Source organism: Lissotriton helveticus, chromosome 3_1 (assembly GCF_964261635.1).
Source record: "Lissotriton helveticus chromosome 3_1, aLisHel1.1, whole genome shotgun sequence".
Lineage (NCBI taxonomy): Eukaryota > Metazoa > Chordata > Amphibia > Caudata > Salamandridae > Lissotriton > Lissotriton helveticus.
Genome location: NC_136061.1, coordinates 1,365,838,163 through 1,365,858,619, shown reverse-complemented (window position 1 = coordinate 1,365,858,619; position 20,457 = coordinate 1,365,838,163). Strand labels below are relative to the sequence as shown.

Here is a 20,457-nt window from a genome sequence, read left to right as displayed (position 1 = left end):
AAAACCTCTTCGGGGGTGACGACGAGGAGGGCGTACGCGAAGAGGATCCTGCTCAGCACTCGGATCCCGCATCGGAGCAAGACTCCCACTAATATGAGGACGAGTAAGAACTCTACGTCCATAATGAAGACATCGTCTAGGTAGGAGACGACTCACAACCTCTCGGAGCCATCCACGACGACTCAAGCGAGGAGCTAGGCCCAACCGCAGTAGTGGGGCCTCAAACAGACTCTTCCACGGCTCAGGTCGAGGCATCGCCGGAAGGCCTTAGCCAAGATCTTCATCAACGTTCCCTAGTCCCGCTTCAAGGCCCGACTAAGAACATTTCTAATGAGCCATCGGTCGAACGGCCACGATCAGTGGAGCAAACAAAACCGAAACATACAGACACTAAATCGAAACCGAAAGTGGTGAAAACTACCATCGGCTCGACGACTTCGGAACCTACCAAGTCGAAACGTGTGCCCGACCCCTCTGGGTCGACAGGGGGCGTCGACCCGAAGATCGGAGCGACTAAGCCCGTGTCTGCAGTTAAACACGTCACGCTCACGTCGACGTCTACGTCCGGCTCCAAAGATGGCGACTCTTCCAAGGGACTCAAGGCACAAAAAGCCATTGATCCGAAGATTCAGAAGCCGCAGTTAGTCAAGGCCTTCGAGCCGAAATCAAAACTCGGCCCAAAGGAACAGAGCTCATCGAAGCACGCAAGCGTACCTGCTGCGCAGCAAAGGATCGAGTCGACAAAAAGCCACAAGCACGCTGACCAGTCGGAGTCGGTCGGGTCGAAGTCTTCGAAGCAAGTAGGCCCATCACCGATGCTTACGACGCCGATCAAATTTGGCCTGCCCCCTACGGCACAGCCTAAAACTGTCCAACTCCCAAAGGCTACGGACTCATCCAAATCGCCATCGGTAGCTGCACCCGCTCAGCCTCGGACGGAAGACGTTCTGTTCCAGCCACCGTCCTACGACGAACAGTCAAAATTATACATCGACTCCGAGTCGGGTCGACTCACCGTTTATAAACGGAAAATAAGGCCTGAAACTCCGATGGAGTCTGACAGGATACCACTGAAGAAAAAGAGGGACTCTGCTACCTCTCATACCCTTTTTGAACCCATACAGCCATATGGGCAAGACTATCACTACTCTCCCACACCTGTCTCTGAGGATGTGGAGGGAGGGGACAATGAGGACCAGTTTAACTATCCCATTGACGCAGATCAGGATGAGTCCCAGCCATGGGCTGACACTGTTGACCCTGATGAGCCACACACCACCCCTGACACTCAGTCATATGCAGTGAAAACGTCTCCAACTGAAGATACTGCTGCGTTTAACGCACTAATTGAAAGGACAGCCCTTAACCATGATGTCGACATGCACGCTGACCCTGTGGAGGAAGACTTTCTCTTTGATACCTTCTCAACATCAGAAAGATCTGTAAAAACTCTGCCTATGCTCAAGGGTGTGCTCAAACATGCTAGCGACATTTTTAAAGAGCCCACTAAAGCATGGGTGGTGAAACCCAGAATTGAACGGAAGTACCGGCCTGCGCCAGTGGACCCTACGTATATCAAGGGCCAACTCCCCTTGGACTCCTTAGTGGTGGCTAATGCTCGTAAAAGGGAAAACTCTCCGACAACTGGTGATGCTCCTCCTCCGGACAAAGAATCCAAGATCTTAGAAGCCTCTGGGAAGCGTGTAGCGGCTCAAGCAGCTAATACTTGGAGGATCTCCAATACACAAGCCCTGTTAGCAAGATATGACAGGGCCCACTATGACACGTTAGAGCAGCTACTGCAACACCTGCCAGATGCTTATAAGGAGGGAGCAGAAATGCTTATACAAGAAGGGAAGTTGATCTCCAATGCATCCATTAAGTGTGCGTTAGATGCAGCTGACACAGCAGCTAGAGCCATAAACACTAGCGTAATGCTCAGACGGCATGCCTGGCTCCGCATCTCTGGTTTCAAGTCGGAAATCCAGACTACTCTACTTAATCAACCAGTTAACCCTGACTTCCTGTTTGGTCCTGAGGTAGACAACACTCTAGAAAAGATTAAGAAAGACACAGAAACTGCAAAATCCATGGTAGCTCTGCAGTCTCAACAGTTCAGGGGCGGTTCCTTTCGTCGCTCCGGTAACAGGGGGGCTTCTAGAGGTCAAGCGTCGCAACAAGCCCAATACAACAAGGGAGGCACACAATCCACCTATAACAAGAACAATAGGGGTGGATACCGTGGGGACAGCACCAAAGGTAGAGGACGTGGAAATAATAATACCAGATCCTCCGCCAATAACAAACAGTGACGTCTTGTCACTGCCCCCCGACCATACCACACCGGTCGGGGGAAGACTTCAGCAGTTCCTGCCAGTCTGGGAAGGCATTACCACGGACAGGTGGGTGAGACAACTTGTACGTCACGGCTATTGTCTAGAATTAACCTCCACTCAACATACCCCCAAGGCACCGTCCTATGTCCGCAGAGCACATGCACTTATTGCAGCAAGAAGTCATCTCCATGCTGCAAAAAGGGGCCATAGAACTTGTGCCTTTGGACCAACATGGTACAGGGGTGTATTCGCTGTACTTCTTGATCCCAAAAAAAGACTGGTCTCTCAGGCCCATTCTGGACCTCAGACCCCTAAACCAATACATCCTATCAGAACACTTTCACATGCTCACTTTACAGCAAGTTCTGCCACTGCTCAGTCAGGGAGATTTCCTAGCAACCCTAGATCTGAAGGATGCTTATTTCCACATTCCTTTTCACCCCAGTCACAGGAAATATCTCAGGTTCACCATCAACAACCAGCATTACCAGTTCAAGGTCCTGCCTTTCGGAGTCACTACTGCCCCCAGGGTGTTTACAAAATGCTTGGCAACAGTAGCCGTGCATCTTCGTAGACAATACATCCAGGTCTATCCGTATCTAGGCGACTGGCTTGTCCAAGCAAAATCGGCCCAGCAATGTGCCAGCCATATGTCCCGCACAATTCACCTCCTCCACAGTCTAGGATTCTCACTGAATTACCCAAAGTCTCATCTTCAACCAGCCCTCGTACAACAGTACCTAGGCGCAGAAATAAACACTCTCACTGCCACAGCGCAACCAAACTCAGCGAGAGTCAACAGCATGCAGGTGCTGATTCAAATATTCAAGCCACAACACTCACTCCCAGCGCAAATGTTCATGCAACTAATAGGCATGATGGCCTCCTGCATCTTTATAGTCCCTCACGCACGGCTACACATGCGTCCGCTTCAGGAATGCTTAGCACGCCAGTGGAACCAGGCTCAGGGACAGCTGAAAGACCTAGTGTTGGTGACCGGTTGTGCATACAACTCTCTGCATTGGTGGAACACACAAAACCTTTCCAGGGGACGACCGTTCCAGGAGCCTGTACCACAGGTGGTGCTGACAGCGGACGCATCTCTCCAGGGCTGGGGAGCTCATGTCCTCCATTATACTGTGCAGGGACTGTGGACCACACAGCAGCAGCGGTTGCACATCAACCTCCTAGAATTGATGGCAATCTTCATGGCTATGAAGGCATTCAAGTTGCATCTCTGCAACCAAGTCGTGCTGATCCGGACAGACAACATGACTGCGATGTATTGCCTTCAAAAGCAGGGAGGGACACACTCTCCACAATTGTCACACCTAGCACAGTGCATGTGGAAGTGGGCCATTCAGAGGAACATGCTCCTCATGGCGGAACACCTCCCAGGCAAAGACAACCAGATGGCGGACCTGCTCAGCAGGCACAGCCATCAGATGCACGAGTGGGAGATACATCCCTCAGTGCTCCAACCATATTTCCAGCGGTGGGGGTCATCCACAGATAGACCTATTCGCCACGCAAGAAAACGCAAAATGCCACACCTTCGCCGCCAGGTTCCCACACCCGCAGTCTCAGGGCAATGCGATATGGATGAACTGGTCGAACAGATTTGCGTACGCTTTTCCTCCAGCACCACTCATACCGCTGGTGGCGCGCAAACTGAGGCAGCACTCCATGACACTCATCCTGGTTGCTCCAACGTGGGCGACACAAGCCTGGTACACCACGTTCCTAGAACTTTCAGTGGTGCTCCACCAGCGACTAACACTCACACCCAGTCTCCTCACGCAGAGCCATGGAGACATTCAGCACCCAGATCCGCAACAGTTGAGCCTTGCGATCTGGCTCCTGAGGTCATACAGTTTGGCTACCTAAACCTACCCCCTGACTGTATGGACATCATCAAGGAGGCTAGACGACCTACCACCAGGGCATGCTATGCAGCGAAATGGAAGCGTTTTGTCATCTATTGTTCCAATAATGACATTAATCCACTGGATGCTTCCACACAGAACATCATATGTTACTTGCTGCACCTATACAGATGCAATCTATAGTTCCATCAGGATACATTTAGCTGCAATTTCCGCTTATCTTCAAAACAGACAGCACCTCTCCCTTTTCAGAGTACCGGCCATTAAAGCTTTTATGGAGGGACTCAAAAGGGTCATTCCTCCAAGACACCCACCTTTGCCTGTCTGGAACCTCAACATAGTCCTCACCAGGCTCATGGGTCCACCATTTGAACCTCTTCACTCTTGTGAGATACAATTTCTCACATGGAAAGTGGCTTTTCTAGTGGCGATCACGTCGCTCAGATGGGTTAGTGAGCTGCAAGCCCTCACTATCCAAGAGCCTTTCATTCAAATTCATGCTAATAGGGTAGTGCTGCGTACCAACCCTAAATTTATGCCCAAGGTAGTGTCACAGTTCCACATTACCAAACTATTGAACTACCAGTATTCTTCCCAAATCCTGATTCAGTAGCAGACCGAGCACTACACACACTAGATGTTAAGAGGGCTCTCCTGTATTACATAGACAGGACTAAAGATTTCAGGAAAACTAAACGACTGTTTGTTGCCTTCTCTCCACAGCACAAGGGCAACCCAATTTCAAAATCAGGTATAGCCAGATGGATTGTTAAGTGCATACAGATCTGTTATCAAAAAGCTAAACGCACATTAACAGTTCCCCCAAGAGCGCATTCCACACGCAAGTTAGGGGCATCCATGGCTTTCCTAGGTAACATTCCTCTAGAGGATACCCGTAGAGCAGCCACATGGACCACCATACACACATTCACCAAACACTACTGCGTGGATGTACACTCAAAACAGCAGTAGGTCAAGCTGTTCTCAGAACTCTTTTTCAGACTGCTGCAGCTGGCACGGGCAACCGCCGTTAGGGAGGGTACTACTATTTATTCTATGCATAGATATAAATTCAGCAGCCCACATGCCTCGAACGGAATATGCTACTTACCCGTATGCATCTGTTCTTGGCATGTAGGGCTGCTGACATTTGTATCGCCCACCCTCCTCCCCGGTGCCTGTCGCAGCTGTAGCACTCAGAATTATTCTCAAGCATGGTCATCACTTACTGTATCATACTCCATCTCTGCCACAATGGCGAAAAACGTTCTGAGCATGGAGAGGATGCCCATGCGCACTGTAGTCCAGGGGAGGAGCCACCTATCTCGTGATACTTCGAAGACTCTTCCAGGACAACAATGTTCAATCATCCGGACCCAACACTAGGCGGCGATCTATGCATAGATATAACTGTCAGCAGCCCTACATGCCAAGAACAGATGCATACTGGTAAGTAGCATATTCCGTCTGCGTCATCCATTTTATGCTAAGGTCAATATCCTGAAGATTAGACTAATGGGAGGTGGCAGTAGTTGACAGATTCAGAAATATTAGTGCATAAGTTAAAAATTAAACCTTTTTCTCATGGATGGGAAATGATAGAAAGAGGATAGAAATAACTGAAGTAATCTTCAAAGTTCCAATATTGATTGATCGAGACTAAAATGCTGACTTGATTTACATCCATAATCAAGACAGTTTCAAGTTGTTTTAGATAGTCCATTTTTTATTCCAATCCAGATTACAAAGAGAAAGCATGTTATCAAACTTGGTTACTCAAGAACTTTCAGTGCTTATTGGATAGTGGTTTCCCAAGTGATAATCTGTCACGTTATCATACGTGAGACTGCTGCTCGGTCAGTTATTGAGTTTTATGACAGAAGAAAAAAGATGCGACAATCCCGCACATTGACCCACGCAGGGGACTTCATTGCTTATGCCCACGAACAACTATACGCTAGGCTAATAGCCCGCCAAGACCCCCCGGGAAGTGATTTATGTGTCCACCTCCACAGTGTCTGACTCAAGCTGAGACTCCAGGCGGTCTGTGTGGTTAGCAGGGTTCGTCCCCGGCTAGTCGCCAAGCCAGGGCGGTAGAGTTCCAAGGGGTCTGGACAGGGCTACGAACTCCATATTGCGCAAGTGCGGACAGCACTGCTCTGTATGGCCGTTCCGGGGGCAAGGCCGCGGGAATAGCTCGGTCAAGCAGCATATAGAGAAAAACAAGACCCGTAACTCCCCCCCCCCCCTTCCCCACCCCCTCCCTCGTGGTGGTAGCTAATTTGAAATAGATGAAGTGATCGGACAGTGGCTGGGCACACTGCAGAAGGCAAGCCTCTGGACAAACTTCACCAGTGGACCCCAGCGAAATTCAACATTTTTGAAGTCGTCTAAGAAAATGTCAGCCATTCTCTCCAAGCTCAAGAGCCTCCAAAGCCGTGAGTGCCAGAGGGAGATGGCCGGAGCCTCCTTTTTCCATGCAGCAGCCAGAGTGAGCTTGGCTGCCCCTACACAGAGCCACATAATCCTCTTGTCCGCCCTAGTCTGGTGTTCAAGACCAGGATCACGGAGACCCAGTAGGACAGCGGCCATCGAGGTAGGGACGGGGTACCCCAGTATCACCTTGATTTGGGCCAGGATTTCTTCCCAGTATGGGCGAATGATAGGGCAGTCCCACCAAAATGTGTTGAAAATCACCCAACAGCCCACACCCCCTCCAGCATTTATCAGAAGTGTTAGGGAAAATCTGTCGCAGCCTGACTGGGTGAAGATACCAATCCATCATGGTTTTCATGTGCGCTTCCCTAAGCTCCATGGAGTGGTTAAATTTGGGTATGTCCGACCATAAGTGTGACCAGTGTGCCTCTGCTATGTCCCGCTGAAGGATTCCCTCCCACATGGCCATGTAACGGGGTCTGGGCGCAGTCGTGGTGGCTAGTAGGAAACCATAAATAAAGGGGATAACCCCTTTCATGGTGGAGGATCTGGTCAGAATGGCTTTAAACTTCGTGAGAGGCCGCGTGGCTGCATCCCTCACTGGGGGAGATAGAGCCCAGTGGAGTAACTGAGTGTGGTGGTAGCGTTCCTTCTCCTGAATCCCATAAACCCTCTTGTAGTTATCGAAGGAGAGTGGGTCAGAGTTGTGGAATAGGTGCGTGAGCGCTAGACAGCCCCCCCTCCCTCCAGGCGTCAAAAGGCCCCTCCGATGCTGCCGGGGGGAAGGCAGGGTTAAAGTGTAGGGGTGTAAAGAGAGAGGGAAATGTGGTCCATCTATCATCCCCGGAGACTGAGTCCCAAACCTTCAAGGTGGTGCAAGTGGAGGTACTAATGTAAGCCTTTTTGGGCCTGTCACTCTTGGGCTTCCACACCAGGTCCCAGATAGTCCTCCCTGCCACACTCCGATCCATATGTAACCAGTGCTTTTCCGACTCCTGTTGCGACCACTCAACGAGCACTCGAAGCTGTGCCGCCTTATAGTAAAGATGCATATCGGGAAGCCCCACCCCCCATCCTTCCTAAGTCTACGTAGCATGGCGAAGGAGAAGCGTGCCCGGCCCCCTTGCCAGATGAAGCGCAGCATCATGGATTTCACCCGCCGGAAAAATTCACTATCAAGTGCAATGGGTAGGGCCTGGAATAAATATAGGAGTTTGGGAAGAGAGTCATCTTGATCGCGCGAATCCTTCCCAACCAGGATATGAACAGCGGTTTCCAGCGATTCAAATCAGTTTGGATTTTAGTCAACAGGGAGTGGAAGTTGGCAGAGTAAAGTGTCCCCAGCGAGGACGTCAGGTGGATACCCAGATAAAGAATAGAGGAGCTGGCCCATGGAAGGTGTATGAGAGTCGTTAGACGGCTGATCTCAGAGTGGGGAAGCGTGAGATTGAGGACATAAGATTTGCTATAGTTGACCTTGAAGCCTGAGACGGCTTCAAAGCGCTCCAACTCCTCTTGGACTTGAGGGAGAGAGTGGGCTGGGTCGGCAAGGGAAAGAAGAACATCGTCTGCAAAGAGTGATCTTGTGTTCCTCCCCAGTGAAGGGTAGGCCACGAATATCAGTATTGGCCCTCACTGCCAAAGCCAGTGGTTCTATGCTTAGGGCAAAGAGTAAAGGCGAAAGCGGGCATCCCTGTCTAGTGCCCCGGGAGTGCTCAAAGAAAGCGGAATGCGTGGCCATTCACCGAGACTCTAGATCTGGGGAAGAGGTAGTTCGCCCGTATCATCGTCAAGAATTTGGAGGAAAAGCCGAATGCGGCCAGTGTCCGAAAGAGAAACCCCCAATCCACCCTGTCGAACGCTTTTTCAGCGTCAAGCCCTACCAGAACTGCCGGTATCTTGAACTTATTGGCCTTTTCAATCAGGTGTATCACGCGTCTTGTGTTATCATGGGTCTGACGCCCCTTAATGAATCCGGATTGATCCGGGTGAATGAGTGCCGGCATCGGGTCATTGAGCCGCTGGGCAATAATGGAGGAATAGAGCTTCGCGTCTAGGTTCAGAAGGGCTATCGGCCTGTAGGAGGCACACATACTTGGGTCCTTCCCAGGTTTGGGGATGACTGAAATTAGGGCTTCCGCCATCGGGCCCGATGCCATGCCCTCGTCCTTCATGCTGTTGTAGAGGCGGACTAGGTACGGGCTGAGTTCAGAGGCAAAAGTTTTATAAAAAATGGCCCTATAGCCATCCGTCCCCGGGTCCTTATGGGGGTTTCAAGGCCTTGATTGGCTGCCAGTACGTCATCCCTAGTGAAGGGCGCGGTGAGCGCCTTGTTCCATTCTGCCGATACCTGGGGTAACGTTAGCTTTCGCAGATAGTCGGTCTGCGCTGTAGTATCCAGCGAGTCCCCTGAATAAAGGCCGCGGTAAAAGGAGCCGAACAGCTCCGCCTTAGTGGCGTCTTGGAGTGTCAGCTCCCCCTGCTCGTCTCGAATCCCACAGATGTATTCCCGCTCCCTCTTGATTCGGAGCTACCAGGCTAGATGCCTCCCCACCTTGTTGCCCTGGGAGTAGGACATGCGCCGTAATTTAAGCAGGGTGTATTCTGCTCTTTTATTATAGTGTGCCTTCAACTTGCCCCTGACAGCCGTAAGTTGCCTTACTGCGTGCCTCGAAGGGTTCTCCTTATGCGATGTCTCCAGAAGGGAGAGTTCCTCCTCCAGCTGTTCCCTTTCGCGGGTTCTCTGCTTGTTAAGCACGGCGTTCAGGGCAATACATTGCCCTCTGATACAAGCCTTAAGGGCGTACCATGTGGTAAAGATCGAGGTGTCCCCCGTGTCGTTGTGGGCAAGGAATTCCGATATTGCCCCTCGTAATGCAGTACAGGACGTCTTATTCCTAACCAAGGACGCCAGGAAGTACCACCTCGGGTCACTCTTACTCATCGCAACCCACCGGAGGTCCACTGCTAGCAAGCTGTGATCAGATAACGACAAGGGAAAAATCTTGGCCTCGCGAAGGCCGCCTTGAAGTGCCTGACTCAGAAAGCAATGATCGATTCTGGAGTATGAGCGGTGCACGTGTGGGGAAAAAAAGTGTAGTCCCTAGACTGGGGGTGTAGAAATCGGCAAGCGTCAAACAGGCCCATGTCCAAAACCTCATGCTGCAGCTCCGGAGTAAAGGAACTCATGTCCGACCTGTGGGCGTGAGTACTATCCATGTCCCTCTGCCAGACCAGGTTGAAGTCACCCATAAGAAGCAGTGGCCCTTCTACAAAATCCAAGACTTTACCCAGTAAAGTGTGGAGGAAGCAATTTTGGCCGGAGTTGGGTGCATACATTACTACAAAGGAGCACAGTTTACCCCGCAGGAGGCCTTTCACCATAACCCAGCGTCCATCTCCATCACTTTGCACCCCCGTGGGCTGTTAGTGCAAGGTCGAGCGGAACATCAAGGCCACTCCCCTCTGCTTCGTTGTAGCGGACGACCTATAGATAAGCGGAAATTGCTTGTGCTTAAGGCGGGAGTCGTCCGTTTTCGTCAAGTGGGTCTCCTGGAGTCCCACAACATCGAGCTGGTGATCAATAATATATTTCCAGACCCTTTGACGCTTCTGAGGAGAGTTCAGGCCTTTAACATTCCATGTCCCCAAAGTTAACGACATCATCAATTGAGTAACAGCCCCGCAGCTCGCAGTGCACCTTCAAGAATCGGACCCCTGCTACCACCACTGCCCACCCCCCTCACAGCCCCTCTCCACCCCCAACTGCATATCCCCCTCCCCCCTTTAAAACAGACTGATGCTGAGCCCCCCAAACCATATCCCCCCCCCAACAAGCAAGGTAAAGAGGAACAAAAGAGCGAGAGAAACAAAAGTTTGTGGCGTACGCCATAGAGGCGAAGGGGCATAGCCCAGATCAGTCACGCAGTCAATCCCTGGTACAAGACTCGCTCGGATCCAGGACATAGGAGAAGTGGTTTTTACCGGTCAGGAATCGTCCCCTCCGACGCCAATAGAGAGTCGAGGCCTCAGGTGCCCGTTGAGGCCTCCGTTACCTGGGCCACTGCTGCTCCACGCTCCATCAGACTCGCTGCCAGATCAGGCTTCACTTTGGGAGTAGAGTCGGGCTTCACCCCGGGGTATGGCTTGCCCACTCTCTGCCATTCGGCGGACCGTCTCCGCTGTCTACCTGGGGAGCTGTCGATCCCGGAAGAGGAGGTAGGCTGGACCAGCCTCAGGATATCGCAAGCTGCGTCAAGGGACCGCACTTGGATGAACTTAGTCTTCCACTTGAAGATGAGTCGGAACGGGTGGCCCCACAAGTAAGGAACGTTCTGCTCTCTGAGAAAGGCGGTGACTGGCTTAAATTCTCTTCGCTTAGTCAGTGTGGAGGCTGCAAGATCCTGAAAGAGCATTGGGTGATCCCGAAACTGAAGGGGGGCAGAGTCCCTTGCTCTACGTAGTATCCGTTCTTTAATCTGGAAGTCGTGGACACGCACCAAAATGTCCGGTGGGGGAGCCTTAGGGCCTCGTGGGAGCCCCACTCGGTGCACTCTGTCCATCTTTATCACCTTCACATCTTCTTCGTCAAGAACGTGGAGGAAAAGGGACTCCACATATTTACGTAGATCCGGCCCCTCACCTTTCCATGGTACCGCTCTAATCCGGATGTTGCGGCGGGACCTATTTTCCAAGTCCTCAGCATGGGCCTGCAGGTCCAGGTTTTATTCGGTGAGGCGGATATCTTGCTGGAGATGGTGGATGTCTTCTGCAGTGCCCAAATCGTGCTCTTCTAGGGTCGCCACCCGCTCTCCCACACTGTCGACGTTGCGTCGCACCTCACGAAGGTCAGACGCAAGCTGGGAGCGCAGTTCTGCAATGTCCTCCTTAATCTCGGAGAATAGCTCCAACATGAAGGCCTTCGTTGCTGGGGCCTCCGCCTCATCCTTCCGCAGCGGCTTATCCGACGTCTGAGCAGGCGCCTGCGTTGTCATTTTCACAGACCCTTCCTTCGCCGCCCGATCTTTCCTGTTCCTGGTAGCCGCCGTCGCCATGACCCAAAGGGAACTGTGTGAAGTATCTGCCTAGCTTCGGTCGGAGGCTCCGGCCCCTTGCTCTTCCACCCCACAGGTGCACCTGCCGTCACCCGCAATGTATTGCTCCCCAATCTGGGTATCTCTTCCAGGCTTCAGCCCCTCTCTAGGGTCGTATGCTGCGGAGGTCCACCCCTGGCTATCCTCCAACCACGGAAGGGCCCCCCCCTCTCTCCTCCCTCGGCTCCACTGCGAAGCTCACTTCACTGCCACTGGTTCCCAGATGTCCTCGGGCCCCCAGCTCCGCCGGCTCTCTGACTCAAGTGGCCGCCTGGTGCGAGGCAGGGACAGGCCCACTATGGCTACCTCCCAAGGTCTCTGCGCGGGCTCCTCTCCTTCAGGCCTGTATGTAGATCGCAGACCCCCAAGCTCCACTTGCTGGTGGTCGCTGTAGGGCGCCTCACTCAGGTGCGTGTTCGGCCTCCTTATGTCTCCGGGGTGGTAAAGGCCGATACAGGCAACACCATACTCTAGGCCCTGGCTGCCGATCCTGGGTGCATGGCCCCGTGGAGGACGGTCCCTTGCTCCTGCCACTGCTCCGTCCCCCCCCCCTTCGCCACAGGGACCCTGTAGCCCCGCCAGTCGAGGGGTCTCAAGCCACCGCCGGGCCCGCCGCCGCCAGCTCCGCAGTGCAGGGGAACCAAAGGATCCGTGAGAACTGGGCCGCCAGGCCCCCTGGGCCTATCTCCGACACCGGTCGCCAACCGCGACCCGGACACCCGCCTTCAAGCGTGAGCCCCATGCCTCCTCACCTCTGCGGTGTGCTGACTCCAGACGGAGCACAGTCCAGAGAGGGTGCACGCTCCACCCAGGTTGCGCCGGCAGCTCCAGACCTCCGCGCGGCTCCAGAGTACGCGAGCCCCGCTGCTGCAGCTTCTTCGCCCACGCGGTCAGCCCTGCCTCAGGCCTCGGTGTGATCAGGAGCGGACCGTCGTCTCACTCCTCAAATCAGGGTCCGCTGGGTACACAAACACACCGGGACTCCTGCGGGCACTGCCGATCGCACGGAAGGGCTCCAAGAAGGGCGCTGAACAACGCTTTGATTCAGGCGGCGCCGGAGGGACAGGGAGACACGTCCTACTCCGCCGCCATCTTCCAATGTTATCGCGATTGTGTGATTTAAGTAAAAGTCAAGTACTTTAGGTTCTTTTTTTTACATTCAAAATGGTAAGTAAGAGGACATAGAATGGAATAAGATCAAACCAAATCATCTCTATTAAATTGGCTGGAATTCTGGATTAACTTTTTAAATCTATATTATTTAAACATGTAAATGTAATAACTGTAGCACAGAATGCACTTCTAAACTTTAGAATATGATTGAAATATTGGATGTAAAACGGGACACGTTTAAACATTATGAACCAATGCGATTAAGTGATCTGCAGGCTTGATGCAGACTAGACCGTGGCTACTAAAACTACAGACCTGACCTTTTCTAGGTATTTGGGAAGCTTTTTTTTATGGAGGAAAGCCAACTTGCATGAAGTCCACAGTAAACCGCAACTATAGAACAGTGTAAGTATTATATACCAGCCTTGAAATAATGGAGAAAAAAACGTAAGACCATCAATGGCAAGCTCACACAGGTGGTCTAAAGTAGTTTGTGTTCAGTGCTGCTTTCTGTTTGATAAATATAAGTGTGCAGGTGCAGCACATGCCATACACGAGATAGACAAACGCACATTTAATGCTCTCTGAAAGCTTACCTCAGTGGGATCCCGTGGGACAATTTCAGAAGGTAATCACACCCAGAGAGAACTTGTAGAATTTAAACTGCCTTTGTAGGAAGCTGGCTCTGTATACGTTTACCACCTGGTGGTAATACCGTGCACAGAGTCCAGAGATTCCCCCAGAAGTGTACAGGGCTCAATGCAAACCCAAAGTTCTCTATTTGTAGTACTGCGGGCGAGCAGCCTTCGGTCTAAAACAAAGGTTGTACACACAATGCCTAATAAATGACGCACAACTCAAAAAGGAGATCCGACCAGTAGGGTTCAAGCTTTGCAGGTTTGGGAAAGCACGGTGGCAGAAGGCAGCATGTAACATACACCACCAGCGGCGCCCGGGCAAAAGCGTGCAAACACTCTGTCATGTGCGCAATGCAAGTGTGAATGGGAGTACTTGGTTTCGAAGACAGGATGCAGTCGTTGAACCGGAGGCTGCACGAAGGACACCAGTGACAGCAGAGTTAAGTTGGGATGCAGTAGGTCACAGGGACTCAGTCAGTCGAGCACCTCAAAGCCCAGGGGCTTCGGGTACAGGGGTGTCCTACGATGTCTGGTTTCTCTTACCAGAGCCAGTCGCGGTCGGGGGAGCCTCTGGATTCACACTGCAGGCATAGTCGTGGAGTTCAGGAGGGGTCAGCCAACTCTGGAGTGAGACTCTGTACCGCGGGGAACTTTTCTGGATCTGCAGGCAACCTTTTTTGTCGGTGGGCCACCTGGACACAGGTCGGATGCACCAGGTGCAGAGTGGTCCCGGATTACGGATCTGGAGGGCCCCATAGCCCTATGTGTTGGTTTCTGTTGAATAGAGCTGCTGTCCTCTGGAGTTCTGGTCTTTTTCAAAGGCAGGTAATCCTCCCAGGGGTTGTGGAGGTCGCTGGCTGCATGAGAGGCGTTGATCTCTTTGCAGGGTCTTTGAAGCTGCAGTTAGCACTGGGGCCAAATCAGTGGGTATCATCTGTTTGCTCTGCACTGCACCTTTGTCCTTTTTCTCCCAAGGTCGGCAGGAACTAGTTTAAGGGTCTGGGGAAGCCATCTAAATACTAGATTTAGGGGTGTTTTAAGTGAGCAAAAGGGCCAGTGGGCACCTTACCTCGGATGACTCCCCTCTCAGTTATGCTACCCTCTTGTGGGAGTGAGCATAGTCCTAGCCCTGATTGCAGTCTCCCCCCCCCCCCCCCCCCCCCAAATCTTCAAGATGGCAGTGACTGAAAGATGTGCTTCACCTCGCTTCTTACACCTTAAGGGTGGAGTTGGCAGCCTCCTATTCTTCCTAGTTTGTCCAGTCAGTTTCCCCCCCCCCCCCCCCCCCCCCCCCAAGGTGGGGGTCTAAACCTGGGGCTGCCTACAGCGGACGCTGCAGACCTTTGAAGCTTCCCTCTTGAGCACTGTGGCCATCCTGTGGGAAGAGGTGTGACACCTCCACCCAGGATGTTCTTTCTTTCTGGTCCCAGAGAGCCAGGCGTTCTCGGCCCAGGGGTCCAGAAACATATCTGATGATGGCAGGCTGCCTAAGGCCAGCCTGTGACCACACCAGGGTTGGTAGATTTTCAGGAGACACCTCAGAGTACATGTTTCAATAAATCCCACACTGGCATCATAGTGGGTTGGAGAGGGGAAGTTTGGTACCAAACACTCCTGTGTTAAGAGAAGCCATCATGCTGCTGCGGAACTAGGGTTGTTGAGGTTTCAGCCCATGTACTCTACAGCTTTCCTGGCACTTACAATATTCGGAAATGGACCTAAATATTGTAGTGGCATATCTGCTCATGCAGATATGTCCACACCTGGGCCTGCTAGAGGGGTGAGTTACCTATTCCTGAGGCAGTGATGTTTGGCATTGCACACAGGGCAGGGTACCATGTCAAGTGTCATTTTCCTCTTCACCCAGGCATGCAGTGGCAGTTTGCATGATCTGGGTGAGGGGTCCCTAGGGTGGCACACGATTGGTGCTGCACCCCAGGGTACCCTCTTCAACCCCAATGCCCTAGGTACCAGGGGTACCATTTACTAGTGACTTACAGGGGTTGCTGAAGTGGTGCCAAATAAGGTACAGTTTTAAGGAACGAACACTGGTTCAGGGTACCTGATTAGCAGGAACCCAGCACACTTTCAGTCAAAGTTGCACCAGATACCTGGAAAAAAACAGAACTCCATTTTCTCACAGCCTTCGGTGGACGAATTAAAATGATGTAATCATTTAAAAACACCAAGTCTTTTTGTAATTTCAGCAAAACTGGTAAACAAATGCTTTGTCTTCTGAATGCTCAAATGCTGTTCAACACTTTGCCATGCCTCCCTTGAGACCGCTTCATCCAGACACACTGCTTACATTATTCATCTGAAGTGGCAACACTAAACAGAATGTTGACTGTTCGGCTGGCCACATAGGGGACCTGCAAATGCTTCTATTGCTCAATACAGGCCTCAAATCTGGATCCAGTAATAGAGGTAGGAGCTGGCAAATGTTTGTGCACAGAACTGGCCTTTTTTCTATACACGGATGGCTGGTTGTTTTCCATAACCTATAAGGACAAAATAAATTACCCTAGTGATTCCAATACTTACCTTTCACATGATCCCTGCTCTTACTTGCTATAGTTATGATGATCTTTTCTATACCATGTAATGCATCTGTTATGGCAGTTTTCTATTGTCATGCTGTGTTGTGTTGGGGTGTGTTGTGCTGAGTTGTTCAGTGCTGTGCTGTCCTATGCCAGGGTGTATTGCGTTGTGCAGTACTATTCTGTTATGTTATATGTTGTCTTGCTATGTCATATTAAGGATGGTGTATTTTGTTGTCTCCCATGTTAGGGTGTGTTATGTTGTGAAATATTGTCCTATGCGTTTTTATGCATGGGTGTTTTTATTTTGTCAAGTAGTCCTATCTTCTGTTAGGGTGTCTTATGTTGTCATGCTTTGCCATACTGTGTTTGGTTATGTTGTCTTTTGTAGTGGTATGGTGTTATGTTTTGTCGTACCGTGCTGTACTATACATCAATACCTTCTGGTATTGTTTTCTGTTATAATGTGATATTCTGTTAGGTTAGGATGCTTTATGTAGTGTCAAGCCACTATAAATTCATCCTCTCCGGGCCTTGTCTGGCCCTGGCCCCCAACTCGCCTACTCCAGAGGACTTAAACCCATCACCGCTGTGCTCTCACCCATCCTAAACACATCCATCCTTTCAGAAACCTTCCCAGACGCCTGGAAACACACACCAGTCCTTTGTGCTAAAAAACCCTCAGCGGACCCCTATACGTTCGCCAACAGTCTCCAGATCTCGCGGCTTCACTACCTGGCTACAGTACTAGAGAAAATCATCAACAAACACCTAACCAAATACCTCGGCGAACACCAACTTCTCAATGCCAACCAGACCAGATTCAGACGGAACCACAGTAACAAAACTGCCCTCATCGCAGTAATGGACTACAGCTGCATGATTCATTAACCAAAGAGGCACAGCCTTAATCTTCATAGACTTTTCCGCAGTACTTGACATGGTATCCCACCCCATCCTTATCCAACGTCTTCACAATATCGGAATACAAGGTCCGGCGCTCCACTGCATCTGCTCCTTCCTGACTTGCAGGACCCAGTTAGTCACCCTACCACTTTATCACCTCAGATGCCTATTTAGTCCTCTGTAGAGTCCTGCAAGGATCCTCCCTAATTCTGACACTCTTCAATGGTTACATGAATCTCCCCTAACCAGCATCATCCTCTCACATCATTGTCCTTCCCTGCGCTGATGGCACTTAACTTAGCTGTGTACAGCTTGCAGACTGTCACTAAATGAGATTGGGGAGGGGTTTGGAAGAAATATTGTGGGGCAGTGGGTGGCTTGGTTGGCAGGGTAGGAGCAATTAGAAGCCAGATGTTGATAGCACATGGGTGTTTCCAAAAGTGATGAAAGAGTTAAAAAAATATATATATCGTAATAATGCAGGGGGGGATGGATTGATGTGGGAAGATTTATCAAATTTGAGCTGCCCTGTAGCTGTGTGCATCGTGCGTGTCCCTCGAAGGAAAAAAAGAGCAAAGAAAAAAATACATTCCGCCTAAAAACATATTGGGCCTAATTTTGAGTTTAACTTTTAGGTGTTCCACCACAGAAGCCTTACACAGGCGGGCTGGTGAATTTAAGGAATTCTGTGTAGATGCATGAAAACCATCTATCCTCTTTATAGCAGATAGTTTGATGTATTTATTTTTTTCTTTCAGTGAGACACCACCCCCTGCCCTCCCAGTGGATCTTTAGTGTTTTGTTTTAAACAGGATCCACTTTTGGAGTTTGTTTTTCAAAAGCAAAAATGTTTGCTTAGTGACTGCCTAAAATATAGTGGCCACTAGGTTAGTCTTCAGTGCCTTCAGAGGACCCGCCATTGCATTGGCTTTCATTAAAAACAACAGAGATCTCAAAATATAGTAGGCAATAGTCTATCCATTTTGGTAGAGGGATTGATCAACACTACCCTGACAGATGGCAGGTTGCACACAATACTCTAATATCCAGCACATAACCCCCTCCCATCATCTGTGGAAGGATAAGTCATCCACACGGAAATATCGCAAAGGAGTAATGCTCCAGGAGTGTGACTATCACACGAACAGCTAGTCACGACCAAGGTCTGGTCTAAATTCACTCTGTTTATTGTATTGTACATCGTAGGTCTTTGATGAAACAGCTGAAGCTGTCTGTGTATGTAAACCTAAAAAGGATAGTACCTCTGGGAAGTCTCATTTTTGTTCTATATATATATTACAATAATCAAAATGTATTTAGTACATTACCTGTCTCTTCGTGTGCTTGGATGACGGAATTCTGATAACCTGATTTTTATTTCTAGGCTGAAGGTTACGTGATAGGAAGCTGCATTAAACACATTCCAATTGCTGGTCGAGATATTACATACTTCATTCAACAACTACTTCGAGACAGAGAAGTGGGAATCCCTCCAGAACAATCTTTGGAAACTGCTAAAGCTGTAAAGGTAAAGCACAGCTTATTAATAGTTAATGCAAAGCAACATAGTAACGCCATTCAGTTGTACTGGTTGTTGCTAAAATATTGTGAGAATGCAAATATACCAAGTTTGTTAGCTGTTAAAAACTTAGAAAAGAGTCATGTCTCCTTTCTGACATCAAACTTGGACTAGTTGACAGTGTTTTTCCTTCCTCTGTACATTATGATTGACTTAACTACATTGTGGTACACAAACCCACCCTACCACTACAAGGAGTCCAAGGGCAACACTAGATGGTAGGAGCATGCATAGCATGTGAATCTGCAGAAGTACACCCTACGAATAGATTCTTACAAGGTAAGCAGCATACTTCTTACAGTACTTCTGGCCTTAAGCCTATTCCTAAACCAAATCTTTACCATAAACCTAACACTAGACATCCCTTTTTTCCGGATTCACAACAAACCAAATGTAATTCCTGTTCTTCACATACCTTTGTACTTATTCAATTAAGTAGTAGCCTCTGTTGCTGTATTAGTAACATAGTGGCATGCGGGTTGTAGATGGTGTGAATCCATATCCAGGCTTCTTTATAACATAACACGTGTATTTGTAAAGCGCGTGTTCACCCTTAATGGTGTATCTTGTCGCTGAATAACAGATGTTTGTTACCCAACTCAATGGTGCTCATTTTATTGACCTCAGATGGACGAAAGGCTGAATGGAATCGCTGGGATTTTAACCTGTGACCATGAGGTCGAACACAGGCCCCTGTAGTGGATGCATTAGTCCACTGAGCCACCAGACCCAGCTTATTGAGCTTGCATTCCACTGTATTTTTTCCTCTTAGCTCTGTGCTTCCTTATCCTTTGTGTTAGGTCAGAAGCAGTCATCCAAAATGGACTTTTCTATCCCTCAGCTTGCTTGCGGAATTGACATTTTCCCTTATTCCAGCAGCCTTGTACATCTATTCTTTTTTTGTTTTATATATTGGGTTTCCATAAGGCATACAAGTGAAAACAGAGTGCATTGCATCATATCAAAACAATTATGTAAAACATTCAGAAACGGAGCCCCTCCCCCTCCATGTAAGGGTGCATGCCATACGTGACCAGAATTGGCCTTCAACTTATGCAGAGGTTATGTCCTGATCCTTAGTCTGTAAATATTGCACTAGTGGCTCCCAAATGTCTTTTGGTCTCGAAGTTTTTGGGAGCCCCTTGGCGTAGAGTTCAAGAATCTCCCTGCAATACACAAGGTCTTTAATCCAGTGGCCTGGTTGTGGTGCAAGGGAGCCCTTCCATGTCACCGCCACCCTTCTGTTCGCCATCAACAAAGCCACTCTTATGAATTTGCCAATGGTACCTTTTAGGTGTGGTGTAAAACTCAATAGACCGGTCGGATGAGTATACGGTAGAGTGACACTTGTCATTACCTTGAGCCTTTCCAGCACCTCCGCCTAGAATTTAGCCACCCGGCCACATCCCCAGGCCAAGTGCCAGAGGTCTGCGCCAGACATCCCACATCGTTTACATGCGTCACTGTTACAAAGGCCATATTTAAATAGTTTATCTGGCGTGTGATATGTTTGAAGGTACTTGAAATGTATTATACGCAAATTGCCATTCGATGTAAACACACTAGTGAGTTTACAGTAATATTCCCACTCTTTTTGTGTGAGCTGAAGATGTAGTCTGGTGTTCCATTTATCCAGGTTGGTGTGTTCTCCTATTACTTTTTCCTCCTTAGCTGCCCTGCATAGCTTCGTTATTAGCTTTCGTTGCGAGGTGCTGACCAATAGCAGTTGGAGCGTTTGCAATGTCTGTGGCTCATCCAGAAAGGTTGGGTAGTGTGCCTGTATTCCCTTCTTGAGTCTATGGAAAGTAAATAAGAGCGGGGAACTGTTAGGGTATGTCCATATTTCCTCATCCGTGAGGAAACTGCTGTTAGGGAACAGATCCTGCATACTGTCTATGCATGCCTGTGCCAGCATAGCGCCCGCTTCTTG

At 49.9% G+C, this 20,457-nt stretch overlaps 1 protein-coding gene across 1 annotated transcript in view; it reads left to right on the top strand.

The window, feature by feature from the left end:
- The window catches only part of ACTR3 (actin related protein 3), a 431,810-nt gene that overhangs the window by 282,081 nt on the left and 129,272 nt on the right, over positions 1-20,457 (top strand). The window contains exon 7 of the mRNA XM_078682010.1: positions 18,333-18,476. Within this exon, the coding sequence (XP_078538136.1) occupies positions 18,333-18,476 (144 nt within the window). The remainder of the gene's footprint in view (positions 1-18,332; positions 18,477-20,457) is intronic.